The sequence below is a fragment of the Lampetra planeri genome, chromosome 76, assembly GCF_965212315.1.
Source record: "Lampetra planeri chromosome 76, kcLamPlan1.2.h2, whole genome shotgun sequence".
In the NCBI taxonomy this organism is placed as follows: domain Eukaryota; kingdom Metazoa; phylum Chordata; class Hyperoartia; order Petromyzontiformes; family Petromyzontidae; genus Lampetra; species Lampetra planeri.
The window spans coordinates 2,556,150-2,578,711 of record NC_136181.1 but is presented as its reverse complement, the minus strand read 5'-3'; the positions used below and the strand labels follow the sequence as shown (position 1 = coordinate 2,578,711).

General features: G+C 49.1%; 1 protein-coding gene across 1 annotated transcript in view; it reads left to right on the top strand.

Annotated features, from left to right (window-relative positions):
- Positions 1-12,141, top strand: part of LOC144737947 (DNA repair protein XRCC1-like) — a 72,243-nt gene extending 60,102 nt beyond the window's left edge. The window contains exon 18 of the mRNA XM_078620853.1: positions 6,771-12,141. Coding sequence (XP_078476979.1) covers positions 6,771-6,878 — 108 coding nt within the window. The 3' untranslated portion in view covers positions 6,879-12,141. The remainder of the gene's footprint in view (positions 1-6,770) is intronic.
- Positions 12,142-22,562: the final 10,421 nt, after the last annotated feature.

Genomic DNA, 22,562 nt, shown 5'->3' with positions numbered 1-22,562 from the left:
CGTTGTGACGAGGTGGTGAGTGTTGTGACGAGGTGGTGAGTGTTGTGACGAGGTGGTGAGTGGTGTGACGTGGTGGTGGTGAGCGTTGTGACGTGGTGGTGGTGAGTGTTGTGACGAGGTGGTGAGTGTTGTGACGTGGTGGTGGTGAGCGTTGTGACGTGATGGTGGTGAGCATTGTGACGTGGTGGTGAGTGGTGTGACGAGGTGGTGAGTGGTGTGACGTGGTGGTGGTGAGTGTTGTGACGTGGTGGTGGTGAGTGTTGTGACGAGGTGGTGAGCGGTGTGACGAGGTGGTGAGTGTTGTGACGTGGTGGTGGTGAGCGTTGTGACGTGGTGGTGGTGAGCGTTGTGACGTGGTGGTGGTGAGACGTGGTGGTGGTGGTGAGTGTTGTGACGTGGTGGTGGTGAGTGTTGTGACGAGGTGCTGAGTGTTGTGACGAGGTGGTGAGTGTTGTGACGAGGTGGTGAGTGTTGTGACGAGGTGGTGAGTGTTGTGACGAGGTGGTGAGTGTTGTGACGAGGTGGTGAGTGTTGTGACGAGGTGGTGAGTGTTGTGACGTGGTGGTGGTGAGTGTTGTGACGTGGTGGTGGTGAGTGTTGTGACGAGGTGGTGAGTGTTGTGACGAGGTGGTGAGTGTTGTGACGTGGTGGTGGTGAGTGTGACGTGGTGGTGGTGAGTGTGACGTGGTGGTGGTGAGCGTTGTGACGTGGTGGTGGTGAGTGTTGTGACGAGGTGGTGAGTGTTGTGACGTGGTGGTGGTGAGTGTTGTGACGAGGTGGTGAGTGTTGTGACGAGGTGGTGAGTGTTGTGATGTGGTGGTGAGTGGTGTGACGTGGTGGTGGTGAGTGTTGTGACGTGGTGGTGGTGAGTGTTGTGACGAGGTGGTGAGCGGTGTGACGAGGTTGTGAGTGTTGTGACGTGGTGGTGGTGAGCGTTGTGACGAGGTGGTGAGTGTTGTGACGTGGTGGTGGTGAGTGTTGTGACGAGGTGGTGAGTGTTGTGACGTGGTGGTGGTGAGTGTTGTGACGAGGTGGTGAGTGTTCTGACGAGGTGGTGAGTGTTCTGACGAGGTGGTGAGTGGTGTGACGAGGTGGTGGTGAGTGGTGTGACGAGGTGGTGAGTGGTGTGACGTGGTGGTGGTGAGTGGTGTGACGAGGTGGTGAGTGTTGTGACGAGGTGGTGAGTGTTGTGACGTGGTGGTGGTGAGTGTTGTGACGAGGTGGTGGTGAGTGTTGTGACGAGGTGGTGAGTGTTGTGACGAGGTGGTGAGTGTTGTGACGAGGTGGTGAGTGTTGTGACGTGGTGGTGGTGAGTGGTGTGACGTGGAGGTGGTGAGTGTTGTGACGAGGTGGTGAGTGTTGTGACGTGGTGGTGGTGAGTGGTGTGACGAGGTGGTGAGTGGTGTGACGAGGTGGTGAGTGGTGTGACGAGGTGGTGAGTGGTGTGACGTGGTGGTGGTGAGCATTGTGATGTGGTGGTGAGTGGTGTGACGAGGTGGTGAGTGGTGTGACGTGGTGGTGGTGAGTGTTGTGACGTGGTGGTGGTGAGTGTTGTGACGAGGTGGTGAGCGGTGTGACGAGGTGGTGAGCGTTGTGACGTGGTGGTGGTGAGCGTTGTGACGTGGTGGTGGTGAGCGTTGTGACGTGGTGGTGGTGAGCGTTGTGACGTGGTGGTGGTGAGCGGTGTGACGTGGTGGTGGTGAGTGTTGTGACGTGGTGGTGGTGAGTGTTGTGACGAGGTGGTGAGTGTTGTGACGAGGTGGTGAGTGTTGTGACGAGGTGGTGAGTGTTGTGACGAGGTGGTGAGTGTTGTGACGAGGTGGTGAGTGTTGTGACGAGGTGGTGAGTGTTGTGACGAGGTGGTGAGTGTTGTGACGTGGTGGTGGTGGTGGTGAGTGTTGTGACGAGGTGGTGATTGTTGTGACAAGGTGGTGGTGAGTGTTGTGACGAGGTGGTGAGTGTTGTGACGTGGTGGTGGTGAGTGTTGTGACGAGGTGGTGAGTGTTGTGACGAGGTGGTGAGTGTTGTGACGAGGTGGTGAGTGTTGTGACGTGGTGGTGGTGAGTGGTGTGACGAGGTGGTGAGTGTTGTGACGTGGTGGTGGTGAGTGTTGTGACGAGGTGGTGAGTGTTGTGACGTGGTGGTGGTGAGTGTTATGACGAGGTGGTGAGTGTTGTGACGAGGTGGTGAGTGTTGTGACGTGGTGGTGGTGAGTGTTGTGACGAGGTGGTGAGTGTTGTGACGAGGTGGTGAGTGTTGTGACGTGGTGGTGGTGAGTGTTGTGACGAGGTGGTGAGTGTTGTGACGTGGTGGTGGTGAGTGTTGTGACGTGGAGGTGGTGAGTGTTGTGACGAGGTGGTGAGTGTTCTGACGAGGTGGTGAGTGTTCTGACGAGGTGGTGAGTGTTGTGACGTGGTGGTGGTGAGTGGTGTGACGAGGTGGTGAGTGGTGTGACGAGGTGGTGAGTGGTGTGACGTGGTGGTGGTGAGTGGTGTGACGAGGTGGTGAGTGTTGTGACGAGGTGGTGAGTGTTGTGACGAGGTGGTGGTGAGTGTTGTGACGAGGTGGTGAGTGTTGTGACGAGGTGGTGAGTGTTGTGACGTGGTGGTGGTGAGTGGTGTGACGTGGAGGTGGTGAGTGTTGTGACGTGGTGGTGGTGAGTGGTGTGACGAGGTGGTGAGTGGTGTGACGAGGTGGTGAGTGGTGTGACGAGGTGGTGAGTGTTGTGACGAGGTGGTGAGTGTTGTGACGTGGTGGTGGTGAGTGTTGTGACGAGGTGGTGAGCGTTGTGACGAGGTGGTGAGCGTTGTGACGTGGTGGTGAGTGTTGTGACGTGGTGGTGGTGAGTGGTGTGACGTGGTGGTGGTGAGTGTTGTGACGTGGTGGTGAGCGTTGTGACGTGGTGGTGAGTGTTGTGACGTGGTGGTGGTGAGTGGTGTGACGTGGTGGTGGTGAGTGTTGTGACGTGGTGGTGGTGAGTGTTGTGACGTGGTGGTGAGTGTTGTGACGTGGTGGTGGTGAGTGTTGTGACGTGGTGGTGGTGAGTGGTGTGACGTGGTGGTGGTGATTGGTGTGACGTGGTGGTGGTGAGTGGTGTGACGTGGTGGTGAGTGTTGTGACGTGGTGGTGGTGAGTGGTGTGACGTGGTGGTGGTGAGTGTTGTGACGAGGTGGTGGTGAGTGTTGTAACATGGTGGTGGTGAGTGTTGTGACGAGGTGGTGAGTGTTGTGACGAGGTGGTGAGTGTTGTGACGAGGTGGTGAGTGTTGTGACGTGGTGGTGGTGGTGGTGAGTGTTGTGACGAGGTGGTGATTGTTGTGACAAGGTGGTGGTGAGTGTTGTGACGAGGTGGTGAGTGTTGTGACGTGGTGGTGGTGAGTGTTGTGACGAGGTGGTGAGTGTTGTGACGAGGTGGTGAGTGTTGTGACGAGGTGGTGAGTGTTGTGACGTGGTGGTGGTGAGTGGTGTGACGAGGTGGTGAGTGTTGTGACGTGGTGGTGGTGAGTGTTGTGACGAGGTGGTGAGTGTTGTGACGTGGTGGTGGTGAGTGTTATGACGAGGTGGTGAGTGTTGTGACGAGGTGGTGAGTGTTGTGACGTGGTGGTGGTGAGTGTTGTGACGAGGTGGTGAGTGTTGTGACGAGGTGGTGAGTGTTGTGACGTGGTGGTGGTGAGTGTTGTGACGAGGTGGTGAGTGTTGTGACGTGGTGGTGGTGAGTGTTGTGACGTGGAGGTGGTGAGTGTTGTGACGAGGTGGTGAGTGTTCTGACGAGGTGGTGAGTGTTGTGACGTGGTGGTGGTGAGTGGTGTGACGAGGTGGTGGTGAGTGGTGTGACGAGGTGGTGAGTGGTGTGACGTGGTGGTGGTGAGTGGTGTGACGAGGTGGTGAGTGTTGTGACGAGGTGGTGAGTGTTGTGACGAGGTGGTGGTGAGTGTTGTGACGAGGTGGTGAGTGTTGTGACGAGGTGGTGAGTGTTGTGACGTGGTGGTGGTGAGTGGTGTGACGTGGAGGTGGTGAGTGTTGTGACGTGGTGGTGGTGAGTGGTGTGACGAGGTGGTGAGTGGTGTGACGAGGTGGTGAGTGGTGTGACGAGGTGGTGAGTGTTGTGACGAGGTGGTGAGTGTTGTGACGTGGTGGTGGTGAGTGTTGTGACGAGGTGGTGAGCGTTGTGACGAGGTGGTGAGCGTTGTGACGTGGTGGTGAGTGTTGTGACGTGGTGGTGGTGAGTGGTGTGACGTGGTGGTGGTGAGTGTTGTGACGTGGTGGTGAGCGTTGTGACGTGGTGGTGAGTGTTGTGACGTGGTGGTGGTGAGTGGTGTGACGTGGTGGTGGTGAGTGTTGTGACGTGGTGGTGGTGAGTGTTGTGACGTGGTGGTGAGTGTTGTGACGTGGTGGTGGTGAGTGTTGTGACGTGGTGGTGGTGAGTGGTGTGACGTGGTGGTGGTGATTGGTGTGACGTGGTGGTGGTGAGTGGTGTGACGTGGTGGTGAGTGTTGTGACGTGGTGGTGGTGAGTGGTGTGACGTGGTGGTGGTGAGTGTTGTGACGAGGTGGTGGTGAGTGTTGTAACATGGTGGTGGTGAGTGTTGTGACGAGGTGGTGAGTGTTGTGACGAGGTGGTGAGTGGTGTGACGTGGTGGTGGTGAGTGGTGTGACGTGGTGGTGGTGAGTGTTGTGACGTGGTGGTGGTGAGTGTTGTAACGTGGTGGTGGTGAGTGTTGTGACGAGGTGGTGAGTGTTGTGACGAGGTGGTGAGTGGTGTGACGTGGTGGTGGTGAGTGGTGTGACGTGGTGGTGGTGAGTGTTGTGACGTGGTGGTGGTGAGTGGTGTGACGTGGTGGTGGTGAGTGTTGTGACGTGGTGGTGGTGAGTGTTGTGACGAGGTGGTGAGTGTTGTGACGTGGTGGTGGTGAATGGCGTGACGTGGTGGTGAGCGGTGTGACGTGTTGGTGGTGGTGAGTGTTGTGACGAGGTGGTGAGTGTTCTGACGAGGTGGTGAGTGTTGTGACGTGGTGGTGGTGAGTGGTGTGACGAGGTGGTGGTGAGTGGTGTGACGAGGTGGTGAGTGGTGTGACGTGGTGGTGGTGAGTGGTGTGACGAGGTGGTGAGTGTTGTGACGAGGTGGTGAGTGTTGTGACGAGGTGGTGGTGAGTGTTGTGACGAGGTGGTGAGTGTTGTGACGAGGTGGTGAGTGTTGTGACGTGGTGGTGGTGAGTGGTGTGACGTGGAGGTGGTGAGTGTTGTGACGTGGTGGTGGTGAGTGGTGTGACGAGGTGGTGAGTGGTGTGACGAGGTGGTGAGTGGTGTGACGAGGTGGTGAGTGTTGTGACGAGGTGGTGAGTGTTGTGACGTGGTGGTGGTGAGTGTTGTGACGAGGTGGTGAGCGTTGTGACGTGGTGGTGAGTGTTGTGACGTGGTGGTGGTGAGTGGTGTGACGTGGTGGTGGTGAGTGTTGTGACGTGGTGGTGAGCGTTGTGACGTGGTGGTGAGTGTTGTGACGTGGTGGTGGTGAGTGTTGTGACGTGGTGGTGGTGAGTGTTGTGACGTGGTGGTGGTGAGTGTTGTGACGTGGTGGTGGTGAGTGTTGTGACGTGGTGGTGGTGAGTGTTGTGACGTGGTGGTGGTGAGTGGTGTGACGTGGTGGTGGTGAGTGGTGTGACGTGGTGGTGAGTGTTGTGACGTGGTGGTGGTGAGTGGTGTGACGTGGTGGTGGTGAGTGTTGTGACGAGGTGGTGGTGAGTGTTGTAACATGGTGGTGGTGAGTGTTGTGACGAGGTGGTGAGTGGTGTGACGTGGTGGTGGTGAGTGGTGTGACGTGGTGGTGGTGAGTGTTGTGACGTGGTGGTGGTGAGTGTTGTGACGTGGTGGTGGTGAGTGTTGTGACGAGGTGGTGAGTGTTGTGACGAGGTGGTGAGTGGTGTGACGTGGTGGTGGTGAGTGGTGTGACGTGGTGGTGGTGAGTGTTGTGACGTGGTGGTGGTGAGTGGTGTGACGTGGTGGTGGTGAGTGTTGTGACGTGGTGGTGGTGAGTGTTGTGACGAGGTGGTGAGTGTTGTGACGTGGTGGTGGTGAATGACGTGACGTGGTGGTGAGCGGTGTGACGTGGTGGTGGTGGTGAGTGTTGTGACGAGGTGGTGAGTGTTGTGACGAGGTGGTGAGTGGTGTGACGAGGTGGTGAGTGTTGTGACGAGGTGGTGAGTGGTGTGACGTGGTGGTGGTGAGTGGTGTGACGTGGTGGTGGTGAGTGTTGTGACGTGGTGGTGGTGAGTGTTGTGACGTGGTGGTGGTGAGCGTTGTGACGAGGTGGTGAGTGGTGTGACGTGGTAGTGGTGAGTGGTGTGACGTGGTGGTGGTGAGTGTTGTGACGTGGTGGTGGTGAGTGTTGTGACGTAGTGGTGGTGAGCGTTGTGACGAGGTGGTGGTGAGCGTTGTGACGAGGTGGTGAGTGGTGTGACGTGGTGGTGGTGAGTGTTGTGACGTGGTGGTGGTGAGCGTTGTGATGAGGTGGTGAGCGTTGTGACGTGGTGGTGGTGAATGGCGTGACATGGTGGTGGCGAGCGGTGTGACGTGGTGGTGGTGAGCGGTGTGACGAGGTGGTTGGTGAGTTGTGACGAGGTGGTGGTGAGTGTTGTGACGTGGTGGTGGTGAGCGGTGTGACGTGGTGGTGGTGAGCGGTGTGACATGGTGGTGGTGAGCGTTGTGACATGGTGGTCGTGAGCGTTGTGATGTGGTGAAGAGCGTGACAAGGCGGTGTCCCCTGCCCGCCCCCCAGGTGCTGGTGGGGAGCCCCGCGGTGCTGTTTGTTCGCCCGCGGTGGCTGCTCGAGAGCCTCCGGCGGGGGGCGCTGGCCCCGCCGCAGCCGTTCGCCATCGCGCCCTAGCGGGGCGGGGGGGGGGCCTGAACCCCAGACAGAAATATCAACAGAGACACAGACTCTAACGGTGACACCCACATCCCCGTGGACCCCGAGTGGACGATGTGTTCCTCGTGGCACCACGAGTCCCCTGTAGACCCCGAGGCCCTCCGTGGACCCCGAGTGGACAACGTGTTCCCCGTGGCACCACGAGTCCCCTGTAGACCCCGTCTCTGGACGCAACCTTCTAGGACCGTGCTCACCTCCCCTCGCCTTCCTTCCTCAAGCTTTCACCAAACCGGCATTCGCCGCCTTCACCAAGCTGTGCCGACCGGCACGGTGAAGTATGGTCCGATAACACCCCCCTTTCACCACCACCACAGTCCAAATTTTGTTGTTGGGGTGGGTGTGGGCCCTCATCCAGCAGTGGAGTGACATTGGGGGGAGGAGGGTTTGTGTGCGTTGTTACATTGGAGCCTCTTTGCACCGCCCAGGTAATAGCAGCAGCCGCCACCACTGTAGGTGCCCACAACCGAGATTTTGTTTTGCTGGTTCAGTCGCATAAGTTTAAATGTGTCGTGTCGTTAAACCCACCGCCACCACCACCCCGACGCCACAGCCCAATCTGTCACATAAACACAAAGTGCCAATTATTTACTTAGTTCAGCACTAACCAGTTTCATCTTCTTGGTTCTTTCGGTAAAGTCACGTAGAATGGAAATAATAAAATAATACAAAGTAAACATAATAAAATCATTCTCACGACGTTTCGGCCACAACGCAATTTATTTTATTTTATACCTACGTGACTTTACCGAAAGAACCAAGAAGATGAATCTCTGCAGTCACGAAAGCTTTAAATCGAAAAATAACCAGTTTGTGTGTGTTGGAGAGTAAACCCACTACAACATTTACAATCAGTAAGGGGTCTGTCACGTAAACGCAAAATGCCAATTATTTACTTAGTTCAGCACTAACCAGTTTGTGTGTGTTGGAGAGTAAACCCACTACAACATTTACAATCAGTAAGGGGTTTGTCACGTAAAAACAAAGTGCCAATTATTTACCTAGTTAATCACTAACCGGCTGTGTGTTGGAGAGTAAACCCACTGCAACATTTACAATTCGAGTTAACGAGACGTTTTGCCGGTAATTACAACTGACCTCATCAGGTGACGGCCAGAATTGTTGAGAAATCCTCCTCCTGTTATGGTCTTAAATAGAGGCGGGATAAATGTGATGTCAGTCTGGCTGTCGCCTGATGAGGCTGGTTGTAATGACATCACGGTACACGAATTGCAAACGCTGTGGGTTTACTCTCCAACACACAACCAGTTAACAATAGAGGTTGTTTGGGTTAGATCGCGTAAATATATAAATGTATCGTTAAAACCCGCCACCACCCGACACAGCCAACTAGTAAGGGTTGTCACGTAAACAGAACGTGCCAATTCGTCACCAGTACAGCACTCACCGGTGTGTTGGAGAGCCAAGCCACAACATTTACAATCGGAGTACGACGTTTCGCCAGTAATTGCAACCAGCTTCATCAGGTAATCGTCACTGGTGTTAGACACATCTACGCCTCTATATAAGGAACGAAACAGACTTCTCCACACTTTTATATATTTACGCGATCTAACCCAAATAAAACCTTATGGATGATATTGGTCGTGAAAGCCTACGTCTTAAACACAACCAGTTAGTGCTGAACTGGTCATGAATTGGCCCCGTTTTGTTTATGTGACAAGCCCATTACTAATTAGGCTGTGTGTCCGGCGTTGGTGGCGGGTTGAACGACGCGTTTATATTCTATGCGCTCTAACCCAAACAATACCTGTGGATAATATTGTTCACGAAAGCCCTGCTACTACTACTACTACTCGTTAAACTATAGGTTCCAGTCACCCTCACAGCGAGCCACCTCAACTGGCACGTGGCTGATCAAGTTGACGTGGAGCAGCAGCAGCTGTAAATGTCACATTGAGGGTGGTCGAGAAGCCAGATGCATGGCCTGTCCCCCGATTCTCCGCGTACCTTTTAGGAACCGCTCAGCGCCAGAGGAATTGCATAGGGAGTTGAGCGGGGAGCTGGTACATCATCATCATCATTGCCGCTGCTTTGATGATGATGATGCCTCCTTTTGCGTTTGTGAAATCGGGGCCTTCCAAGTTGACGTCACACCACTCACCACACGGTTCTGTTTCCCGGGGTGGTGACTCGTCATCGCCACACCCAGAGAGTGTTTACATTTTTCCCTGTGTCTGTGTGTAGTTGTGTAGTGGTTAGCGCACTGCACTACCCGCTCATGCCCAACACCAGTAACGATTATCTGAACCGGTCCTGGGCCTCCCCTAGGTCGACTCAAATGAGTACCTGGTGTGGTGTGTAAACATCGCCACTGGGGAGACGGAGGCGGTCGGGCGTGGTGCTGGCCACCTACCCCCTCGTGTCCGTTCCGGCCTTCATAGGTGCTCGCTAACAGCACTTGCCCCAACAGCCTGTTTAGGCTATACGGGGGGATGTTTTCCTTGGTTTTGTGTGTCCATCCCAAACATTCGGCGTACGCTTCTCTCCCGTCAAGTTCTTTTTCGACGGACGCGGTTTGAGAGGAGTTTGAGGCCCAACGAGATCGGAGGCAGGGGTCTCGCACTTGCGTCACGTCGCGTGTTCATGGGGCCACTCAAGGCACTGGTATTTTGCCAGTGTAGCTTATTGCTCACCCCAGATGGACCACTTGCCTCACGAAGGGGTTATAATGCAGGAGGTCGCTGGGTTCGATCCCGAACCCTGACGCCTGTATACAGTAGACTCGATTACACTGGTCAACACACTTTTTCTGGCATAAGGTATTCAAACGGTTTTAAGGTAATTTTGGGGTGCTGATTCCAAATCTGGCATCAGGTTTTTGAGATATCAAATATTGCATTTTCAATAAAAACTGCAAAAGATGTTTTTTTTTTATAAATGTGGATATCTACATTAAATTATATTATAAACACTATGCTAAAAATACAGCACCATATTTTAACACTAAAGCAGTCACTGACTCGCAACAACTTGCAATCATAAGTGACAGAGTTAATTTCGGGTAAAATCAATGAAAATGGGGTATGCCGATAGCATAAAAAATTAACCCGTAAAAACAAAGTTTTTCACTATAAATCCTTTATATGCGTGCCAGCCCACATTGGTCTTTGAAACGGGTGGCTAGAGTCCTCTCGTCCTCTGGCTTGAGATGGCTGCCACCTATGGGTCAGATGATTGCCTGCCACCATTAAGCAATTGGTAATTAAATATTTAAAAAAATCCTAAAATGTTGAAAATTTTGGAAAAAAAATTTCACGAAAATAAATTGTCACGCACAACGAGTCTGTGTGCAAAATGTCAGCTCGATTTGGATCACGGGAAGTGGGTTAAAAAACGACCGAAAGATTTGCACGGTCGTAAGCGCGCAAGCAAGCAAGTGAACTTAATATAAAGGATTTAAAAAATGAGATGTGATGGAGCAAATCTGAGATCAGATTTGGAATCAGCACCCTGAAATTAGTCTAAAACAGCTGCAAAAGTCCAGGCCAGAAAAAAATGTTTTTGTTTGTTGACCAGTGTTATCCGTGTGCGGTTTTTAGCCAATTTGTGGATTAACCACGCGCCTGAGATTTTGACACAAGTTAATAACTCGTGGATTGTTTTTCCTTAAGCCCAATGTAATAATATAAAAACAAACTGTTGTACATTGTGAATCTTGGAAATGTTTATTGCAAGTGATGTGCTGAAACCGAACAAATATGTTATTGCCTCTACAGTATAACACAGTAATTGCATATCTTTACAACAGTGGGGTGGAGGTTGATTGATTTTGATGGGTGTGGCTCTTCTGTCCACTATAGCGGGCCGAGTCTTCTGCGCGTGAGCAGGAAAGTGTTACTACTTGGCACGCGCATTGATCGGTCGATTGTTAGCAATCGTTCTAAATCCAAAGAGTAACAATAGAAATCTTCAGTTGTGCTTCATTTCAAATAAGATATTTTTCAAATAATCCGCGGCAGTCCATCATTACCGCAGATAATCGACAGTCCACTGCAGTTGGGAGGTTGCGTGTCTCGATCCCCGTGATCGCGTGGATTTTTGACTGTTTTGGCTGTTGCTATACATTTCCACACGATGATAAGCCACCACTTCGTCGAGCTATCATCAGTGATGGCCAGGTTGCTTCTGAACACATTCCTGCGGAGGGAGCTGGTAGGAACGTTGGGTTGCTCGGTCAATGGCCAGGGTCAACGGCGGCGTGGTGTATTCCGCAAAAATGGCCGACTGTGAGGGCGGGCACAAGCCGGCGTGAGTAGGTTAAACGTTGAGTTTTATAAGGGCACCACGGGGTGACCAGCCCCTCCCCACCCAGCCCCACCCCTCCCAGCCCCTCCCTCTCCACCCAACCCCTCCCTGCACGACGGACGGACACAATAATCCCCTGTGGGCTGGTGTAACCAGTGGGTTCCTACCAGTAGAATAGCTATACAGCAGCTCAGTGGGGCTTTACCTGGTAAAATAAAATACAAGTACAGGCAGTCATCGACTTATGAACACCTGTACATACGGACCAGCTTCCACGAAAAAAATAGCAAAAACACATTGATTTAAAACGCGAACTTGAAAACTGAACCACTGATCTATTTTGTTCAGAGGAGCGATCCTTGGCGGGATGTTAATGAGTTTAACGATGCTTCCCTTTTTGTTGATCCATAACACGTTTCATAACACTGGCCATGTGGGCATTCAAATGCAGTGCGTTGTTTTGTTCCGACTTACGAACCGTTCGACTTACGAACGGGTCTCAGGAACGAATTAGGTTTGTAAGCCAAGGACTGCCCCGTACTGCATTGTATTGAGTGAGTGACTATACGACCATTCCTAGACCTGCCTGATCCCTATTTTTCTCGTGACTAGAACTAGTACTATCCAATCCATAATCACCTCGTGACTATTACTAGTACTATCCAATCCATAATCACCTCGTGACTATTACTAGTACTATCCAATCCATAGTCCCCTAGTGACTATAACTATACCTACCCCATCCATATTTAACTAGTGACTAGTCCTAGTCCTACCCCATCCATATTTGACTAGTGATTAGTACTGTGTCGGGGCACTGCTGAGCCCCCAGAATGCCTTGGCCCTGGGCTCAAATTGGGAGTGCTGCTGAGACCGGATTTTCTTGGTCTCCTCATCTCGGTCACCGTTGAATGTATACACACGGATCGTATTAAAATGCGTTGTGGCTCTGCGACTCTGCGTGTTTGGGTTGTGCTGCTGCCGCGTGGTGTTTCCGCGGCGATGTGTCCGATGTTCGCTGCGCCTGCTGTCGAAGCTTTGTCGGGTCTCTGGGCTGCTGCTGCTGTTGTTGTGAGCTGTGCGGACACGGACAGAGCAGACAAGAGTAGACATACAGAGACACGGAGTGTCGCATGCAGACAGACGGATAGCAGACACGGTCATAGACACGAACAGAGATGCGGATGCGGGCACTGACACGGATAGAGTAGACACACGGACATAGACACAAACAGAGAAAGACAATGACCAGGACAGAGCAAACGGAGAGACAGAGAGACGCGTCCCCGTTGATGTGCCTAGCACCGCTAAGTGAAGGAGAGATTTCTGTGATCCACCCTATCGACCATGAACTCTACCTGTGTGTTGCTTGAGTAGCGGATATGAGTGGCGAATTCTGACATTTAGCCCCGGGAAGTTTTCTCAACATCTCTACCCACGGAAAGAAAGGGGCGGTGGTAGGCTGTGGGATTGGAACACCGGGCAGGGAAAATGAATGCATCGACTCGTGTAGGCTGATGCGTGCATCACTACCCAACATCTTACACTCCACCTACATGGAGTTGATGAGCAGAGGGACATCACTACGCTGTTGTGGTCCTGTGTACAGCCAGTGCCGCTTGCTTCGTCTTTGTGTACAGAATAAAACTCCGGCTTATCAGCCTCATTTAGCCAGACGGGGATGGCCGTTTTAAAAAGAGTCGATTACGGCATTTTTAAATGGCAAAAAAATTAACCCGTAAAAACAAAGTTTTTCACTATAAATCCTTTATATGCGTGGCGGCTAGAGTCCTCTCGTCCTCTGGCTTGAGATGGCTGCCACCTATGGGTCAGATGATTGCCTGCCACCATTAAGCAATTGGTAATTAAATATAATTTATTTTTTCCTAAAAAGTGTAAAATTTTGGGAAAATTTTTTTCACGAAAATAAATTGTCACGCACAACGAGTCTGTGTGCAAAATGCCAGCTCGATTGGATCACGGGAAGTGGGTTAAAAAACGACCGAAAGATGTGCACGGTCGTAAGCGCGCAAGCAAGTGAACTTAATATAAAGGATTTAAAAAAGGATAAATGTCGGGAGTAATTTACTTAAACTAAAAACTTTATTTTTTATTTTACCAGGCCCACTGAGCTACGTAGCTCTTTCAGAAGCGACCTGACCACAAACGATGGCTCAACGAAGTTTCTTATTGCATGGAAAGTTGTTAGCAGTAGCAGCAGCCAAATACTCTAAACGCCCACTGATTCTAAATGTGGAGGGAATAAGTAATATTAAAAAAAAAATTTTAACACGCTTTAATGAAATGTACCCGACTCGTAAGGGCAGAACTCCACGTCTCCAGGAAGTGGCCGCAAAGCTTGCCATAACGTAAGTGACCGTGGTGGTTTACAGCCAACGTCAGTTAGACCCAAGCCGAAACATAACATAAAAATGAATGTTAACATTTTTTTTATATAACACAGTATTGTCATCAGTATGACATAAGTATACCAAGTTTGCAGTCGATACCACATTGGGAAGTGGGTTAAAATGTTGTTACAAGATTGGACGATACGACAATAACAACAGTGAGTTCATAGAAAGCGTGTAAAAAGATAGTTTTAAAATTTCATTTTTTTAATGATAAAATATTGTATTGTCATCAGTAAGACATAAGTATACGAAGTTTGCAGTCGATACCACGTTGGGAAGTGGGTTAAAATAGAGTTACAAGATTTGAGGATGCAACAACAACAACAGACAGTAAGTTCAATAAAAGCGTGTAATAATAAAAACGGAGGACCCGGAGAAAAAAAATCCACACGACCACGAGGAGAGAGACACGCAAACTCCAAATACACAGCAGGTGTCAGAGTCGGACTCGAACCCACGACCTCCTGTATACCAATCCAAATTTGAAGGTTTCGTGTCTGCAGGGATCCATACTCTTTGGTTCTTTCGGTAAAGTCACGTTGGTATAAAATAAATTAAATCACGACGTTTCGATTGCAACACAAGCAATCATCATCTGGTGGAAAAACCACAGCAAGAACATTTTTCCTGTATACCAGGCGAGGTAGTTAACAACTCAACACCGCGACATTTTTAACACATGGTGTATGATAATTTATGTAACGGAACAATTACAATAATTGGGTTTTTACCCTTCTATCTGGCAACAAAACTGACACCTTTTTTTTACAAGGAGTCATGTTTGCATAGACCACAATACCTGCAGTTATAATGCAAACAAAAAGCATAACTCTGATAATGTGCACTGTCCTTGAAGTAAAAAGGTGTCAGTTTTGTTGCCAGATAGAAGGGTAAAAAACCAATTATTATATTTTTACTGGCAAATGAGGTACCCATGGAACAATTACATTCACTAAAACGTGCATTTGTCGTGCACGTCTAGAATGTTGACAATATTTAGTGTCTAAAGTGCATCACCTCGGAGGTTAGGGCGAGGGAGCAGTGGTGAGAGGGAGGGATGGATGGATGGAGGGAACGGTAAGGAGATGGAGGGGCGACTCTCGCACCACATGGACACCATCTGCTGCACCGGAGGTCCCAGCACGGAAACAGCGAGGACTGCCTCCGTCCGTTGGCTTACAGAGTTCAAGTTCATGTATTAGGTATAGCCATGTGAGCCATTCGGCTCTTGAATCGGGTACAACCGCCGGGTACGGGTATCGGGTAGGATACGGGTATCGGGTACTCGGTTGCGACCTCTGTGGCCCGCGCCCTCGGAGTAGTGAGTTTTCCCACTCCACAGATTTCCCTTGTCACACAAATGGCGAGTTATTTTTGAAGCAGTGTCGAGGCCGTCCAAAGTTTGGTCATCAACCGGTACTGAGTCGCACTATCAATAGCTCGTGAGAGTTTGGCATTCCTCCAACGGTGCGGTCGGGCAAAAGAGCAAGCCCCCCCCCCGCAAATTACCAGTTGTGTCAGCATGAGTTGGCAAGCGCTGTGAGCTTGCGCAACTCGTGTACCAACGTTTTTGTCATTGTGTGCAATTGTGAACAGTAGCCATATAAGACATGCGTACATCTAATCGGCATTAATATTGGTTCACTGCAGCTCAAAGACTCATTCCCTACAAGGTGTGTGGTGAAGTTAGGAAGATGTTCATGCGTGCTCGATATTTGAAGGCTTGAAGACCAGATTCGGTGATTTCGCCGACAGGGAGGTAGTTCCATATCCGGACAGCAGTGTGAAGAAATTAGCTTCTGCCCAGGGAGCATGTTCTGGCAACTGGCGGCTTGGGGGGGGGGACACAGAGAGGTGTTCATACCTACTCTTTGGTTAATTGTTTTTTTACCCTTTTATCTGGGAACAAAACTGACATCTTTTTTACTAGGAGTCATGTTTGCATTGACCACAATACCTGCAGTCGGAATGCAAACAAACAAAGGTGTCAGTTTTGTTGCCAGATAAAAGGGTAAAAAAACAATTATCATATTTTGCTACTGGCAAATGAGGTTCCAATGGTGTACTCTTTGGTTCTTTCGGTAAAGTCACGTAGGTATAAAATAATTTAAATCACTATACCTACGTTACTTTACTGAAAGAACCAAAGAGTATGGATCCCTGCAGTCACGAAAACTTCAAATCTAGAGTATTCATACCTGTCAACCCCTTATTAGTACCTACCTTATTACAGACCAATTCCGACATTATTCTTGCGTCGTTCGGTAAAGTCACTAAAACTTTAAGTCAATTCCGACCTTATTGATCACCCCGTACCAGAGGTGGGACAAAGTCATTGTTATGCAAGTCCAAGTCGAGTCGCAAGTCATCAAATTCATGACTCGAGTCTGACTCGAGTCCAAGTCACATGACTCGAGTCCACATCTCATAGGTGGGACAAAGTCATTGTTATGCAAGTCCAAGTCGAGTCGCAAGTCATCAAATTCATGACTCGAGTCTGACTCGAGTCCAAGTCACATGACTCGAGTCCACATCTCATAGGTGGGACAAAGTCATTGTTATGCAAGTCCAAGTCGAGTCGCAAGTCATCAAATTCATGACTCGAGTCTGACTCGAGTCCAAGTCACATGACTCGAGTCGACATCTCATAGGTGGGACAAAGTCATTGTTATGCAAGTCCAAGTCGAGTCGCAAGTCATCAAATTCATGACTCGAGTCTGACTCGAGTCCAAGTCACATGACTCGAGTCCACATCTCATAGGTGGGACAAAGTCATTGTTATGCAAGTCCAAGTCGAGTCGCAAGTCATCAAATTCATGACTCGAGTCTGACTCGAGTCCAAGTCACATGACTCGAGTCCACATCTCATAGGTGGGACAAAGTCATTGTTATGCAAGTCCAAGTCGAGTCGCAAGTCATCAAATTCATGACTCGAGTCTGACTCGAGTCCAAGTCACATGACTCGAGTCCACATCTCATAGGTGGGACAAAGTCATTGTTATGCAAGTCCAAGTCGAGTCGCAAGTCATCAAATTCATAACTCGAGTCTGACTCGAGTCCAAGTCACATGACTCGAGTCCACACCTCATAGGTGGGACAAAGTCATTGTTATGCAAGTCCAAGTCGAGTCGCAAGTCATCAAATTCATGACTCGAGTCTGACTCGAGTCCAAGTCACATGACTCGAGTCCACATCTCATAGGTGGGACAAAGTCATTGTTATGCAAGTCCAAGTCGAGTCGCAAGTCATCAAATTCATGACTCGAGTCTGACTCGAGTCCAAGTCACATGACTCGAGTCCACATCTCATAGGTGGGACAAAGTCATTGTTATGCAAGTCCAAGTCGAGTCGCAAGTCATCAAATTCATGACTCGAGTCTGACTCGAGTCCAAGTCACATGACTCGAGTCCACACCTCATAGGTGGGACAAAGTCATTGTTATGCAAGTCCAAGTCGAGTCGCAAGTCATCAAATTCATGACTCGAGTCTGACTCGAGTCCAAGTCACATGACTCGAGTCCACATCTCATAGGTGGGACAAAGTCATTGTTATGCAAGTCCAAGTCGAGTCGCAAGTCATCAAATTCATGACTCGAGTCTGACTCGAGTCCAAGTCACATGACTCGAGTCCACATCTCATAGGTGGGACAAAGTCATTGTTATGCAAGTCCAAGTCGAGTCGCAAGTCATCAAATTCATGACTCGAGTCTGACTCGAGTCCAAGTCACATGACTCGAGTCCACATCTCATAGGTGGGACAAAGTCATTGTTATGCAAGTCCAAGTCGAGTCGCAAGTCATCAAATTCATGACTCGAGTCTGACTCGAGTCCAAGTCACATGACTCGAGTCCACATCTCATAGGTGGGACAAAGTCATTGTTATGCAAGTCCAAGTCGAGTCGCAAGTCATCAAATTCATGACTCGAGTCTGACTCGAGTCCAAGTCACATGACTCGAGTCCACATCTCATAGGTGGGACAAAGTCATTGTTATGCAAGTCCAAGTCGAGTCGCAAGTCATCAAATTCATGACTCGAGTCTGACTCGAGTCCAAGTCACATGACTCGAGTCCACATCTCATAGGTGGGACAAAGTCATTGTTATGCAAGTCCAAGTCGAGTCGCAAGTCATCAAATTCATGACTCGAGTCTGACTCGAGTCCAAGTCACATGACTCGAGTCCACATCTCATAGGTGGGACAAAGTCATTGTTATGCAAGTCCAAGTCGAGTCGCAAGTCATCAAATTCATGACTCGAGTCTGACTCGAGTCCAAGTCACATGACTCGAGTCCACATCTCATAGGTGGGACAAAGTCATTGTTATGCAAGTCCAAGTCGAGTCGCAAGTCATCAAATTCATGACTCGAGTCTGACTCGAGTCCAAGTCACATGACTCGAGTCCACACCTCATAGGTGGGACAAAGTCATTGTTATGCAAGTCCAAGTCGAGTCGCAAGTCATCAAATTCATGACTCGAGTCTGACTCGAGTCCAAGTCACATGACTCGAGTCCACATCTCATAGGTGGGACAAAGTCATTGTTATGCAAGTCCAAGTCGAGTCGCAAGTCATCAAATTCATGACTCGAGTCTGACTCGAGTCCAAGTCACATGACTCGAGTCCACATCTCATAGGTGGGACAAAGTCATTGTTATGCAAGTCCAAGTCGAGTCGCAAGTCATCAAATTCATGACTCGAGTCTGACTCGAGTCCAAGTCACATGACTCGAGTCCACATCTCATAGGTGGGACAAAGTCATTGTTATGCAAGTCCAAGTCGAGTCGCAGGTCATCAAATTCATGACTCGAGTCTGACTCGAGTCCAAGTCACATGACTCGAGTCCACATCTCATAGGTGGGACAAAGTCATTGTTATGCAAGTCCAAGTCGAGTCGCAAGTCATCAAATTCATGACTCGAGTCTGACTCGAGTCCAAGTCACATGACTCGAGTCCACATCTCATAGGTGGGACAAAGTCATTGTTATGCAAGTCCAAGTCGAGTCGCAAGTCATCAAATTCATGACTCGAGTCTGACTCGAGTCCAAGTCACATGACTCGAGTCCACATCTCATAGGTGGGACAAAGTCATTGTTATGCAAGTCCAAGTCGAGTCGCAAGTCATCAAATTCATGACTCGAGTCTGACTCGAGTCCAAGTCACATGACTCGAGTCCACATCTCATAGGTGGGACAAAGTCATTGTTATGCAAGTCCAAGTCGAGTCGCAAGTCATCAAATTCATAACTCGAGTCTGACTCGAGTCCAAGTCACATGACTCGAGTCCACATCTCATAGGTGGGACAAAGTCATTGTTATGCACGTCCAAGTCGAGTCGCAAGTCATCAAATTCATGACTCGAGTCTGACTCGAGTCCAAGTCACATGACTCGAGTCCACATCTCATAGGTGGGACAAAGTCATTGTTATGCAAGTCCAAGTCGAGTCGCAAGTCATCAAATTCATGACTCGAGTCTGACTCGAGTCCAAGTCACATGACTCGAGTCCACATCTCATAGGTGGGACAAAGTCATTGTTATGCAAGTCCAAGTCGAGTCGCAAGTCATCAAATTCATGACTCGAGTCTGACTCGAGTCCAAGTCACATGACTCGAGTCCACATCTCATAGGTGGGACAAAGTCATTGTTATGCAAGTCCAAGTCGAGTCGCAAGTCATCAAATTCATGACTCGAGTCTGACTCGAGTCCAAGTCACATGACTCGAGTCCACATCTCATAGGTGGGACAAAGTCATTGTTATGCAAGTCCAAGTCGAGTCGCAAGTCATCAAATTCATGACTCGAGTCTGACTCGAGTCCAAGTCACATGACTCGAGTCCACACCTCTGCCCCGTACCCTTATAAATCTCAACGTTCATCCTGCAAAGTCCCATCAACAAGGGGCACATACACAAGAAATGGAGAGGGACTCAAAATACTTTGGTACAATAACAAGGGCGATAATCTTATAGATTTAGTTAAACAAAGAGTAGAGGGGGTGATCAATACGGACGAAAAAACGCTACCCTATTTTACTAGTAAGGTCTATTATTTGTCGAACACAGTTTTTGTCCAACGTAGCATTTTCCAGGAATAACAAGTATAACCCGTAAAAACAAAGTTTCTCACTATAAATCCTTTATATACGTGGCGGCTAGAGTCCTCTCGTCGTCTGGCTTGAGTTGGCTGCCACCTATGGGTCAGATGATTGCATGGCACCATTAAGCAATTGGTAATTAAATATAATATGTTTGTCCTAAAAAGTGTAAAATTTTGGAAAAAATGTTTCACGAACATTAATTGTCACGCATAACGAGTCTGTGTGGAAAATGTCAGATCGATTGGATCACGGGAAGTGGGTTAAAAAACGACCGAAAGATTTGCACGGTCGTAAGCAAGCAAGCAAGCGCGCAAGTGAACTTAATATAAAGGATTTAATAAGTATAACCCGTAAAAACAAAGTTTTTCACTATAAATCCTTTATATGCGTGGCAGCGAACTTAATATAAAGGATTTAAAAATATATTCGCCTGTGGAGGATGCGGGGGATGCGGGGGATCGATCCCGCGACCTTTGGCATGGGAAGCGAGGGTGCTACCAACTGCGCTACTCTGCCACGGCCTGTGGAGGGGTTACGCTCTGGGCTCTTATACTGTGACGTTCAGCCTAAGGCAGGAATGAGTTCTATTTGAATATATGTAAAATAAAAAAAAATTGCCTAAAAAGTGTAAAATTTTGAGAATTTTTTTTCACGAACATTAATTGTCTAGCACAACGAGTCTGTGTGGAAAATGTCAGCTCAATTGGATCACGGGAAGTGGGTTAAAAAACGACCGAAAGATTTGCACGGTCGTAAGCAAGCAAGCAAGCACGCAAGCAAGCAAGCACGCAAGCAAGCGAACTTAATATAAAGGATTTAAAAACTCTCGCAGTCCGGCGAGATCTGCCTGTACAAATACAAATATCCCCCATATAGCCTTAAGACTGTTGGGACAGGTGTTGTTAGCGAGCACCTATGAAGGCCGGCATGGCACATGAAGGGGTGGGTTGCAAGCACCATGCTCTGCTGTCTTTATCTCCCCAGTTGCGATGTTTACACACCGCATCAGGTACTAATTTGAGGCTGAGTCGACCTAGGGAAGGCCCAGGACCAGTTCAGATTATCATCACTAGTGTTGGCCGTGAGCGGGAATCAAACTTGGGTTCGTAGCGCAGCGCGCTAACCACTACACTACCTCTGCCTGTACACGACGCACACACACACAAGAAATGGAACGCTCCACGAATTTGCGTGTCATCCTTGCGCAGGGGCCATGGAGATTGACTATGCATCCTTCGTTAGAGGAAGTTGCAGAATTGTTGTGAAAGCGAGCGTGACCAGATACTTCCATCCCGGTTTCACAAGTTTAGGAAGTGGTCACTGTTCCCCTTGGTTAAGCCTCGTAATGACTTTGGCCAAAGATCTGCGGCGAACGAGTTGGTGTGGAGAGGACGGGGCTATTGCCAGAGTGGGTGGGGCAATCGGTTAGAGCGACGCATGGCTCTGAGCCAGAGCCAACCGAGATCCCCCCCCCCCCGCGATTCGATTATCAAGTTTTGTGGTCGCAATTACATTTTGAAACAAAGCGTATATATTCCTTCTATATTTGAAACTTTCGTGACTGCAAGGATTCATATTCTTGGGTGTTTTCAGTAAAGTCACGTAGGTAAAAAAATAAAATTAATAAAAGTAAAAGAAAAAGAAAAGAAAATAATATAATAATAAAAATGTTTTTACTTTTATTAATTTAAATGTATTTTTTTTTACCTACGTGACTTTACCGAAAAAAACCCAAGAATATAAAACGTATATAGGTGTACAAGGAAGTAATCGACTTACGAACACCCAACCTGGACTTACGAACGAGCTTCCATGAAATAAAAAACAAACAATCACATAAAACGCGAAACTATCTTGTTCAGAAGAGCGATCCTTCGCGAGATGTCATCAGTCGGCATCGCGCTGGGAGTGAGGGTTTATGTGTGTGAGCGCGTGCCTGGGTATTTCGTGCTATAAAACACTCCACCCCCACAATTCCCAATTGATGATGGGGCAGTTGTGCAGAGAGTGGAAAGTTTTACATACCTGAGCGGTGTGCTCATGACTGTCTGCGGTTTGACAGCATCGATCTCACTCCAAATTAGTCGAGCGGCATTGGTTGCGTAACGCTGTGGAAGTTACCTGGTCTGTCGCTTGACACAAAGCTTCGGGTCTTCTCGGCCACGGCCATGCACTCTCTTCTCTATGCTTGCAAAACATGGACCCTCCCCTAAAGGAACATCTTGGCTGTTTAGAAACATTCAGGTCTGGGCCTGCCTACGATGCATTCTCTGGGATTAACAAGGCTGGATTGTGTTAGGAGCTCACAAATCCTTAAAATAGCTGAACAAAGTCACATCGGTGAGCTCCTCCGGCAGGCAAGGCTGCATTGGCTGGATGAGGAGGGGGGGGGGGGTAGAGGCGAGGAATGGGGGGGGTAGAAGCGAGGAATGGGGGGGGTCAAAAAGTACTCAACGGTGGAGGAAGGAGGATGGGTATTCTTAGGTTTTTTCGGTAAAGTCACGTAGGTAAAAAATTAAAATTAATAAAAAGAAAAATTAAATAAAAATCACGACGTTTCGGAGGCAACACAAGCTTCCGTCTTCAGGTGGAACCGTCACAGCACGATAGCTGTATCAAGTTTTTATTTTATTTTATTTTTTATTTACTTTTATTTATTTTAATTTTTTACCTACGTGACTTTACCGAAAAAACCTAAGAATATGAATCCTTGCAGTCACGAAAGCTTCAAATCTAGAAGGAAGGAGGATGGGGTCCACTCACTATCTCTAGACTCTGCTCCAGGATAAACCAACAGGCGTCGACGGCGCTGGATTTGTTTTATTGGTAGGAACGAAGTGAACCAGCCTACAAAAGATTATATCGTCCGTCC